An 11571-nucleotide genomic window follows, 5' to 3' on the forward strand; every position below is an offset into this window, starting at 1 on the left:
GAGTCTAAATTAGCAGTTACTACTCAAGAAAGATCTTGGAGTCATTGTGGATAGTTCTCTGCAAACATCCACTCAAAGCGAGCAGAATGTTAGGAACCATTAGGAAAGGGAGAGAAGACAGAAAATTAGGTTGTTGTATAAAGTCATTATACACCCACACCTTGAATACCATCTCTAAAAGAATTAGAAGGGGTGTGCGTGGGGGGGAGTAGAGAGATGGGCAATGAAAATTATTAGGAACATGGAATAGCTTCCATATGAAGAAAGATTAAAAAAAAAAAAGACCAAGTGTTTATCCTAGGAAAGAGACAACTAAGCGGGTGGGCTATGATAGAGTCTATAAAATCATGAATGGTGTGGAGGAAGTAAATGCTATTTACCCCTTCACATAACATAAGAACTAGGGGTCACCCAATGAAATTGATAGGCAGCAGGTTTAAAACCTAAGGACGTAATTCTTCATACAATTCACAGTCAACCTGTGGAACTCATTGCTGGGAATGTTGTGAGTTAAAAAAAAATTCTGGAGGATAGGTCTATCAAAGACTATTAGCTAAGATGGTCAGGGACACAACCCCATACACTGGGTGCCCCTAACCTCTGACTGCCAGAAGCTGGGAGTGGGGATGATGGGGTGGATCACTCGATAAATTGCCCTGTTCTTTTCACTCCCTCTGTAGCATCTGGCACTGGTCACTGCCAGAAGACAGAATACTGGGCTAGATGGACCATTGGTCTGACCCAGTGTGGCTGTTCTTATGAATACCCATCAGCCGATTTTCTTCAGGAGCTACTGACAATTTTGTCTTGCCTCCTCAAATGTTTGAACTGAGGTTTTCAAAGCAGTCTGGGCTAGTGGTTGTCAACCTTTTCACAACCCTTTCCTATCAATGGCAAAAAACTACATTAACACAGACGTAAGCTTGCCTGGCTGAGTTGAGCAAAGCTCATTCGGAAAACCAGGAAATGCAGAGTTAATGTTGCCCATGCAACTGTGACTCTACCCTCTTTTAGGAATGCCCTAATATGCACTGTTAGCACAAGTTTACTCTGCCAACCCCACAGTTGCTGAAATGTAAAAGCTCTTCACCACCATTTACAACCCATTCACTTTCACCATGGAGGATTTTAGAGTACTTCCAAGAGTTGAACTGGAGCACATATAAAATGTTAGGAATAGAAACTTTTTAGCTGTATTTCTATATTAGCACATGCACACCAAAAAAAAAAAGTACATTTTCTTAAATACGGGTTCTCAATTTCAGTCCCCCAGAGATTTAGTGGGTGCCATGCACTACTTTGGGTGAAACTCAACAGCTCGAGACCATTTTTACTTGCATCACATTAATAGCTTGATCTCTAGCTCTGCAAAAAAAACCAAACACCCCCACAATCCACACACCCTAGAAATTTTACAAAATGGCTACTTTTTCCAGGACTTATATCTTTGCAACCTGTCTCAAATGACTCCAAATTTGGGTCACTAGCCCTCCCCCCTCCACCCCCCCCCGAGGCACACCAGATTTCAAAGGAATCCAACTAAACATGTAGATTTCAGAAGATTTAAAGTGTGACCTTTAAAGAGAAATTGCTTCCTTAACCATTATGGCACCGCTGCACCACTATAATAGTGGGATCATCTTGAGGCCAACTTCCCAAATATCTGGAATAGGTCAGTGATCCCATCCCACGCATTTAGCAATATGGGAAGTGTGGTTGCAACCCCTTGACACCTGTTTTAAGTGCCCACGTTGAGAACACATGGTCTAGGGGATTTGGACACATCTCCCATTAATTTCAATGGAATGGTGTCTAACGCTCCTAGATGGCTTTGAAAATCTGCCTTCATATTGTTTCCCCCGCTCCCCAAAAACAGGCTGATGTCAAACATTTGCCACTTTGAGCCACCTCAGAAGTCTTTAATGCTCTTTCCAGTGGTGACAGACAGTAGAGGAAGATTTGAGCTTCAGCCATTTTAAGACAAAATGTCATGCACCACTACAGTTAATCTTTGACCGACGCTAGAAAAAGTAATTTCTCCTTGTTTAAAAGTTAGTAAGTCGGTGCTGGTTGAGGGGAAAAAAACCCTTTAAATTCAAAGCGTTGACAGCATTCTTTGTGGAAATCTCCATAAAAGTACATTTAGTCTTAACAAACATTTCATTTCCATCTCCATAAATATGGCTGTCAATATGAAGACAGCTTTGGAGTTGGTCTCCTTTGGACTGCTGTTGGCAAGAGGAGTTTGTAAAAGACGTTTGTGACTTTATAGGACCAAAGTCCTGATGAGCTATTCTTGCTGTGCTGGTCTTGTTGCCTCATTTTTTACTATTACAGCCAACTAATAGGAAGCTGTTTTCTGACTAGCATCCTACTGTGTCTAGCAGATATTTTGTAATTGAAAATGCATTTCACTTGATGACAGACATTTAAAACCAATGTGAAGTTTCTGGTCTCTGCTTATACTAGCCCTTTGCACTGGTGGCTAGAGACCCACATTTTAGATGAGGGGATGGAAGGCGTAACAAAAGGGAATCTCATTCACTCAGGGTGGGGGTGGGTGGGTTGCTTGCTCTCCACTGGGGAAGAGACAGAAAGGTAACGGAAGTCAGCCGCTTCCATTGCAGTTGGTCCAGAATGAAATGGAGAGTAAGAAAAGATGCAGAGCGAAAAGGCTGAATTAGCTGGAAATTTGGATTCCCAGATCACACTCTTGCACATCCAAGGACTTAGTCTGAGCACATCTTGTAATGGCAATACACACATACTGGAAGGCTGTTGAATGTTTGCCTCCCCCCCCACCCCACACACTTTAGTTAGGTGGGGTGGGGCCTCCTGGCACTTCCAAATGCCTGAATGAGCTCTCTTGGAAGCAGAGCGTTTTCTGTCTGTGACTAACCTCACAATTTATCACAAACCTCTTTCCTATCTCTGCTTCTCCTCTCGACTACCATTTTCCTTAGCAACGCCAGGCAAGACTCAGTGGAGTTACACTAGGAATCCATGTGATCCATTATCTGTCTTTTCTGTCAGACATGCACAGAATCCTGTCTCCATCTAGACCGGTGGTTCTCAACCAGGGGTCTGTGGGCAGGTTTCAGGGAGTCCACCAAGCATGGTTGTTGTTAGACTCGCTAGGGCCCAGGGCAGAAAGCCAAAGCCCGGCTGCACAGGACCGCAGCCTGGGGCCCCAAGCCCCCCCAACCCCAGATTGAAGCCAAAGCCTGAGCAACTTAGTTTTGCAGTGCCCCTGTGGCATGTGACCCCAGGCAATTGCCCTGCTTGCTACCCTTTGACGACAATCCTGGTTTTATATGCAGAAAAACAGTTGTGGCCCAGGTGGGCCACGGAGTTTTTATAGCATGTTGGGGGGGGGAGGAGGGTGCTCAGAAACCCCTGAGAACCCCTTATCTAGACCTTCCCATCAGGCTTGTTTGCTGACTGTATGTATTATATTCTTTGATTCTCTATCCCTGGCTTTTCCACATAAAGCCATTGAGCCTCTTGGAGAAGAAACCTCTCCTGACACCTATTCTAAAGTATCCTCACATCCCTTAACTTCCCCCTAAAACTGTGCATGAGACTGTTGTAGTATAAAAAGCTCTTGTCCTAGATCTTTGGTAAATTTCCCTACTTCTCATGTTTAGTGCATTAAGTCTTCCCTCCTGTTATCTGAATTAGTCCTGAGGCCATCATTTGGTCTCTCTCCTCCCCCCATTCCATTTCATCCTTCTCCTCTAGTGCCCTGTCTCATCTATCTAACCTTGTGTCCTACATGTGGGCTCTGCCTCTTCTCTCTCTACCAGTTCCATTCTGTGGATGCATCAGCAATCTGACCTGTAGATCAGCTGGACATAGCACAACAAGACACTCCCCAGTGCAGAGGGGGCAGTGCCACCTGGTTGAGTTGTTTTAGCCCAGTGTGTTGGCGTATGAGCATGACAGACATGCAGAACAAACTTCTCACTGGTGGGTTTTAGTTGCTAAGGAGCTCCTGTTCCCCTTTTACTAGGGCATCACGACATAATTTGCAGCCACTGGCCTGCTGGGGCACTCAGATTTCCAGATTCTTTTCAGTTTCATTTATGCATGAAAACATCTAGCCAAGTTAACAAATCTGTATGAACAGAATGGAACAGACTTTCAGTATATGTAGGTCTGTGGGCTGAGGGTGGGAGAAGGGAGCTGAAATTATTTTGGAGTCCATCATATGAGACTGGCAAGACCAACTAGTAATCAGCACCTGCTGCAACACATGGTGACATTTCTTGTCAGATGGACTAGTTCAGAGGGATTAACATATGGGCAGTTCCTTCCTACACCAACATCTGGGATTTCTCAAGGGTGTTTTTCTTCAAAGGGAAGCTTTTTTGTTTTCTCAGATCAATTCCACTCTTGAATCATTTGGGTCCTGCAAGTAGCCATAAAAAAAAGTTGGCAGGTTTAACTGGTGTAATCCCTGAAATATGCTTGCTGCTTCCTTCCAGTTTATGATTCTGCTAGCAGTGGGTGGAGGAGGTGATGTTCAGACCTGGGTCCAGCTTAGGCCCAGATTGGAGTTTCGGTTTGTGGCTAAACAAGGCCAGCATTTGGGTCTGAATTTGGAGGCGTTGAAATCTTTGCTAATTGCTCTCACAATATTTGGATTGCATCTGGTCTGGGAAAAGGTTCCTTCCAGTTTTGGCACCACCCAGAAATTAAAAAAACTCCGAAAAACACACACCTCTTCAGGTGTGTACAGATCTGGGATCTCAGACCTGCCTTCCTCCACTCTGAAATTAAAAAAAAAAAAAAAACTCGGTCTGAAAGACTAGAGTTTTGTTTCTTTCTAGTTGATCTGTAGAGTTAGCAGAGGTGGTTGGCAGAGCAGAATTATCCTCACTGTGACTGTGGGTACTTCAGGACATATTCCTAGGGCAGGAACAATCTCACCAGGGTGGCCTCCTCTACAGATGTCACTCTATTAAGGTTTTTGGGGTTTTTTTAAATAAAGGATGGGATTTTCAGAAGGGCTGAATGTTGGCCTACCTCTGCTTCCACTAAACTCACGGAGTTTTACCACTGGGAGCAGAACTGTGTGACTGTTTAATCTGATGTATTCATAAATCTCCACCCACAGGTCCCCGACTGTGGTGGGCTACTGTGTTAGTTATTCCCATTAAAGCTCACACTTGCTCTGTCAATGCCTCTTTCCAGGTCTGCTGATGTTTGCCATCACACACATCCTGTACTCCTCAGCATTCGGGATGAAGCCTTTGGACCTGAAAGCCGGCTTTGTGATGACCCTTGTTTCCAGCTTCTGCTACACCTTCCTCTACTCCTACCTTTCAGGCCCCTTCACCTACCTGGTAGCTGTCTATATCGCTTTGATTGGCTTCATGGGGTGGCGTGCCATTGCTGGCGTGCAGCTGTGCAATGATCTCTGGACTTGGACCAAGCTTTCGGCCTGTATCGGCGCAGTGCTTTTCATGGTGTCAGATCTGACCATTGCAGTTAACAAGTTCTGCTTCCCGGTGCCCTACTCACGTGCCATCATCATGGCCACTTACTATGCAGCCCAGATGCTCATTGCACTCTCAGCTGTGGAGAGCAGGGATGAAGAGGACTTCAAAAGGAGGAATTAGACGGGACACCAGCAGGCTCATGAACTGCATGGATTATAACTGGGGTGCTGTAGCAGCATTAGTCGCTGAGGGATATCTCCATCTCTCAAGGTGCATTGATGATAGAGATTTTGCTTCTTTGAAGCATTATCTTTGGGTTTTTTTAATCTGACTCTCCTTGAATGTAATTTACTTCAGCGTGGAGACCACATTGGAGAATTTAGACTGCTCCTACAGTAGCTACTCATTGACCTTTTCCTCTTGGACACTTCAGGAGTCCTCTCTAATACCACATTATATTTGTTAATCCTGAAAGTGGTTCTGAATGTTATGGAAGGAGAAGGCTAATTTAAAGAGACCATGAAAAGAGGCTAGGCAGGTTAAGAGTCTTGCCTTTGACCCTGGACACACACATGTCCAAATCCCAGCTAAGGTGATAGGGTGACCAGACAGCAAATGTGAAAAATCAGGACAGGTGGGGGTGGTGGTAATAGGAGCCTATATAAGAAAGGCCCCAAAATCTGGACTGTCCCTATAAAATTGGGACAGCTGGTCACCCTAGGTGACAATGAGTCTAGGTGGTGACTAGACTAGATCCCACTTGTGGGCATTACAAAGCCACCACACAGGGTGCAGCAACTGACAGCCTCTGCTCAAAGAAAGCCCAGGAGTAGCATAGCAGGAGGATAGGTAGTGCAGGTCAGGGCTAAAGTACATTGGTAAGAATTGGGTGGTGGGAAACTTGCACTGTACCTGTTTCTAACCAGGACTCTTCTGAATTCCAAATTCATGCAACTTCCTATTTAAATGCCATTCAAAGTTTTTCTGCCCAATATGAATGCTGCTGAGCATTTAGTATGCGATACACTTTCAGCAGCAACTTCAGAATGCAACAACATTCTGAACTTTGAGAAAATGGGAAATGAAAGGCATTCTTTAAGCAGGCGGGGTTACGATGAAAGGATAAATGCATGTAAGTTAATGAGCAGTTTTAGCAGGCAACTTTCAGCATTTGCTATGTTGGCCTACGGTAGTCCTGTGGCTGTGTGCTAAGATACATGATGGAACAATGGATCTGTCTTTCAACATCAGACCGCACCCCATTACCAGTAGCTTTGTTGACTGAATTAATAAGCCAGGCAAACCTCCTGCACCTCCTCTGTAGGTGCTGAGAGCTCTTGAATCAGTGACAATGCTTGTATCAACTCCAAAACAAAGGCAAAGTATTAAAACACAATGGGATATGGCGTACTTTGATCACTGTGAAGTTACTCCAGACCCAAGTTTATGGATGCATCATTAGTGGTAATAGGCAATTGTTTTAACTGTGAGCTTGGCAGCTTTTCAGGGAAACCTATTTATTCAATTAAGGCCAGTAGGCTTCTCTATATTTGTATATGTCTACACACTTGACCCTATACATAGGTGCACAGTAGTATGGTATTAGTAGCCACTCTATGCAACCTGAGTTGGGGTATTCTGTGCTTTGCCCCACGCCTTGGGAGATGCATTCCACTAAGGAATCTATTTCTTCTGGGCTCACATTTGTCCATAATGTGGGAATTGGGAGACTGGAATTTGTCATTTAAGCATTTATCGCTCAGTATTTACAGCCGCTAAGTGAGAATACTCTGCATATTTGCACATAATATTTAATATGCCCCTTACTCAGGGTATTTGTTAGCATTTTCCCTTGCCTCTAAAGCCAGCTATGTAGAACAAGTATCTGTTTTTTACCAGTCAGTGGCAAAGCAGCAAGTTTGTGCCGCTTGACTTTGCAAAGCCCCCTTTGAGGCAAAGCTACCTGAAAAGAATGATTCTGTGCATTCAAACCAGCTCACCCCATTTCTCCTAACATCCTGGAGCCTATAATAAAATCAGAACCATTAGAGATGGGAAAACCAATTTCCCCTACCAACCCAAACTATTTGGCCATCTTATCCTCCTTTCTGCCATAGCAAGAGTATCTCTTCCATTAGACTCTGTTAAGGATTCTGGTGAGGTATTTTTAATTTCACAGTTATAATGTTACTTTCCAATAGTTCCTTCCCTCCTGCATGCTGGTTTTAATTTATTGGGGGTTGCTCACAAGTGCTGAGCTGTTGCTGCCCTGGATTTTTCTTTGATACATGACAAATGGATGGAGAGGCATTGCCTATGGATATACACTGATAGTGCATTGAGGGGGCTTTCCTCCTCCTTTCCCAAATCTGATGGTGTCCCTTTAATGTTTATTTTGTGGCCCTTCCTCTCATTGCTCAGACAGGTACTCACATGAGTAGTCCCACTGATTGTAATGAGACCACACAGGTGAATAACTGTTCCTAAATGTGAGTGAGGAGTTCACAAGTGGGCCCTGTCACAGGGTGCTCTACTCACCACAGGATGGCACCTCCTCCTGGTGGTTCTGAGGATTAGCTCTGCCAGACCAACACCTCTTCCCATGGTTGTAATCTACCTCTCTGTCTGCAGCCCCTCTTTCACTCCAGGGAGCTGCTGCTTCCTCTTTGTGATTCAGCTGTCCAACCAGGTCATTAAGTGGCTTCTCCTTCCACCATAGTCTTTCAAAGTCTCCTTCCACAGCCAGTCCTCACACCCACTGTCCTCACAACATCACTTCACCAGTCTTCTTCTTCACTGCCCTTAGCGCTACCACTCTGCAGTGGTTGGTAGGGGAACCCAGACCCACCCTCTATTCAGGGCTCCAGACCAGGGCCATATAGTGAATAGTTAAGGCCTAACTCTGTACCAACCTTACTGCTCTCACCCCTGGATTCCTTCCTACTGTGAGTCATCTTCTCCTCTACCTCAGGAAGTGGGACAACAGACTTTCTCCCTACTACCTTCTTATACCAGCTCCAGTCTCCTGGCTTTGTAGAAGCCCCACCTGTCCTCTCACAGGTGATCTTCCTTCTAATCAGCTTCCTCCAGTATAAATCTCCCATTTGCAGTCTAATTTGGTTGATTAGGCTTGACTAGGCCTAATTCAACCCTTGCAGAGTTAGTGTGGGGAGTACATCTCATCACAGGCCCTATGCCCTGAGAGCTTTGTTTTTGCACCTGGCATTTCTGAGATTGATCCTGCAGGTTTCTTGAAGGCCAGTTGCAATGCTCTGACTGAGGACTTGTCTACAGGGCTGCAGCTGCACTGATGAAGTGCACGGTTGTAGCACTTAGTGAAGACACTACCTATGCTGACAGGAGAGTTCTCCCATCAGCGTAGGTACTCCAACTCCCTGAGAGGCAGGCTTCTCTCATCAGTGTAGTGCTGTCTATACCAGCAGTTCAGCTGGTTTAACTGCATTGCTCAAGGGTATGGATTTTCCACACCACCGCATGACACAGTTATGCCGACATAAGTCTGTAGTGTAGACCAAGCCTCAGTTTCTGTGGCAGCCCTGCTCACTTCACCCCCTGGAATCCAGTAATAGACACTTTAGTTCACTTTAGTCCTATAGCCTTTGTTCTTTGGGGGTTCTCCCAGCACTGTTCAAAGGCAGCTCCTATTTTCCCTGTTATTAAGATATTGAAAGTAAACAGCAGGTTTTTCAGGACCATATATGACACAAAGAGATGCTGTCAGCTCCAAATTTGTCCCCAATGTAGAGTTAATAATGGTATCCACAACTGGGTGTAAATGGGCCATTGCTTTCTGTGGAGCTTTGCCAATTTACACCAGCTGTAGATTTGTCCCACATTTTACAAAGCCCTTGGGGCTAAAACCTGCTATCTAAGTAGCAAGACAATATTAGTAACTGAATAATCTGTGCATGAAGTCCATGAATTGAAGGAAAACGGTCTTTATCAGTGACTGGTTGCAAGGGTGAACATACCACCTGTGCCAGGGAAATACTAGATGGGTGAGCATCTCCTAAGTGCAGCACCTCCACCTGACACCCTCTTCTCTTGTGTGTCTGTATCAAAGGGAGATGCTGGGAGAGAGACAGGCACTGGTAGAACAAACCAGGTTGCAGTGTTAGTGTTTAGTTAGAGAGCTACATGGGTGAGCACCCCAGAGTCTTTCAACCAGCCCCCCGATTTTATATTACACACAAACTCTTCGGAGCCAAGCACACTGATGCGGTGGCATTGTTTTGGACTCTTACCCAAGAATGCTGCAGTTTAGGAAAATATAATTCCACTTTGATTTAACCTCCTATAAAATATGTGCACTCTGGTGCACCCAAGGAGTGCTTGGCACAGGCTGGAGAGGGGGCAAAGATCTCTTGAAGAGACTTTTGCACCTTGCCAAATCTGTCGCCTTCTGGCCACATGGTCAGGCTCTAGTGTAAGTTGAAGTGGCCTGAAAGCTATTCTAATCTATGGTAGTTGCCAGTGGTCCTGTGCCGTAGTTCTGGCAGCTGAGGGCTGCCATGATATAAGGGAACACTGATTATGCCTCCTGTGTGAGTGTTAGCAACAGAGGACAGCTTCTGCACCTCTCCTTGGCTTGGTGATGCTCCCACAAACCTTCCTTCTCCTTGGCTGGTGCAAAGAGCGCTCCTTCCTGTGTTACAATTTAGCTCACAGAGTAGCACTGAATCCACGGGATGACTGGCAGAGTAATGCACTATTCTACCTGAGCACGGCTGGCAGGACCAGTGGGCAGTATTAGCAGCAGTGCACAATAGGCTCCTGGCACTGAGACCACCCCATACTTTCTTTACTGAGTAGTTTTCACACCCATCAGTAGCACAATAGTACTATTTAGGCTTTTGACTTCCATTGAGTTCAGTGAGGATCTGGACCTTCCTTCCAAAGACTCTTCATATTTTAGAAAATGTAAGTACCATTGCAAAAGGCTGGGTTAACAATAGTGCCCCTCCAGAAGTGTCTGCTGCTTTATAAACATACACCAGAAAGTTTAACTGCATTATTGAGGGGGAAAGCATTGTAAATAGCACAAGCCCCTGTAATCTCCTCCCTCTAATGCTGTTGCATAGTATTGCCAGTATTCATTCACTCAAGGGATTGCTTCTGCTACAGTCACCAGCTATAGGAGGTGTACAGCACCTCCATTCATCAGTTTTGCTTATCTCATGATCCCCAGCTTGGCCCCTGCATTGCTGCTCTTTGTGGATGAAGCCCTCTTCCTGCCATAGAGCCAGCTAGAGAAAATATGCATGTTCAGTGCTATAACCATCGGCTGGGGCCAGTGCGAGCAGGATGAGAGTGAATGGCTAATTTAAGATTTATTTAACTCTCTCTTGGACTATGTCACTTTGGCATATCTATTCTTAGCTTCTTCAAGGATTTTTCCCCCCTCTTGTAAGAAAGACTGACACGCTAAGTAAAGAGGCTAAAGGCTACCTTCATTTAATGTTATAACCTCCCCCTCTCTGAGTTAGTAGGGTGTCACTTTCTTCACCTCCAGAGAGTATTATTCTTCAGTTTCCTGAAGCAGTTTTAATGATTTTTCTGTAATTTTTTTCATTTCAGTTTATTTTACTATCTGCCAATCTCAGGCCTTGATCCTGATGATGATTGCAGGGCATTCAGTGGGCGTTAATAGGTGATCTGTCATTTTGACATGAGGGAGCTAATGTAATCTGAGCATGGGCACTGTAAAATGCACTGCGTTTGTTGTGGGCCTGTGCCGGAGAACTCCGAGAGAACCAGTCGAGGGTTGCCCGGGGTGTCACAAGCTCAGGCTGTTAGAGAGATTCACCCTGGTCTCTCGCCTGTCTCCCTCTCCACATCCCTTTAATCCACATTACTTGAACAAAACCCTTTTTCCTGAGAGAGCCTTTCTTGCTGGGAAGAGGCCAGCTGCTATGAGCACAGATTTGACACAGCCAGCTCTAATTCTTCTGATTAAGCCTGGGAAACATTGACTAGTTGCTGGGGGAGGTGGGCGTCTGTGTTCGATACTGTTTCCTGGGACAAAAAACAGTTCAACACTGGTGAAAGCAATCTGGGATTTGAAAGGTGGTGGCAAAGTAGGAATGGAGAGCACATAAATGTCCAT

The 11571-nt window shown here is 45.1% G+C and overlaps 1 protein-coding gene across 4 annotated transcripts in view; it reads left to right on the plus strand.

The window, feature by feature from the left end:
* The window catches only part of TMEM86A (transmembrane protein 86A), a 121643-nt gene extending 114798 nt beyond the window's left edge, over window positions 1-6845 (plus strand). For all 4 annotated transcript variants that reach the window (XM_045012349.1, XM_045012350.1, XM_045012351.1 and 1 more), the window contains one exon: window positions 5197-6845. In XM_045012349.1, the coding sequence (XP_044868284.1) occupies window positions 5197-5624 (428 nt within the window). In that variant the 3' untranslated portion in view covers window positions 5625-6845. The remainder of the gene's footprint in view (window positions 1-5196) is intronic.
* The last annotated feature ends 4726 nt before the right edge of the window (window positions 6846-11571 follow it).

The sequence above is a fragment of the Mauremys mutica genome, chromosome 4 (assembly GCF_020497125.1).
Source record: "Mauremys mutica isolate MM-2020 ecotype Southern chromosome 4, ASM2049712v1, whole genome shotgun sequence".
In the NCBI taxonomy this organism is placed as follows: Eukaryota; Metazoa; Chordata; order Testudines; family Geoemydidae; genus Mauremys; species Mauremys mutica.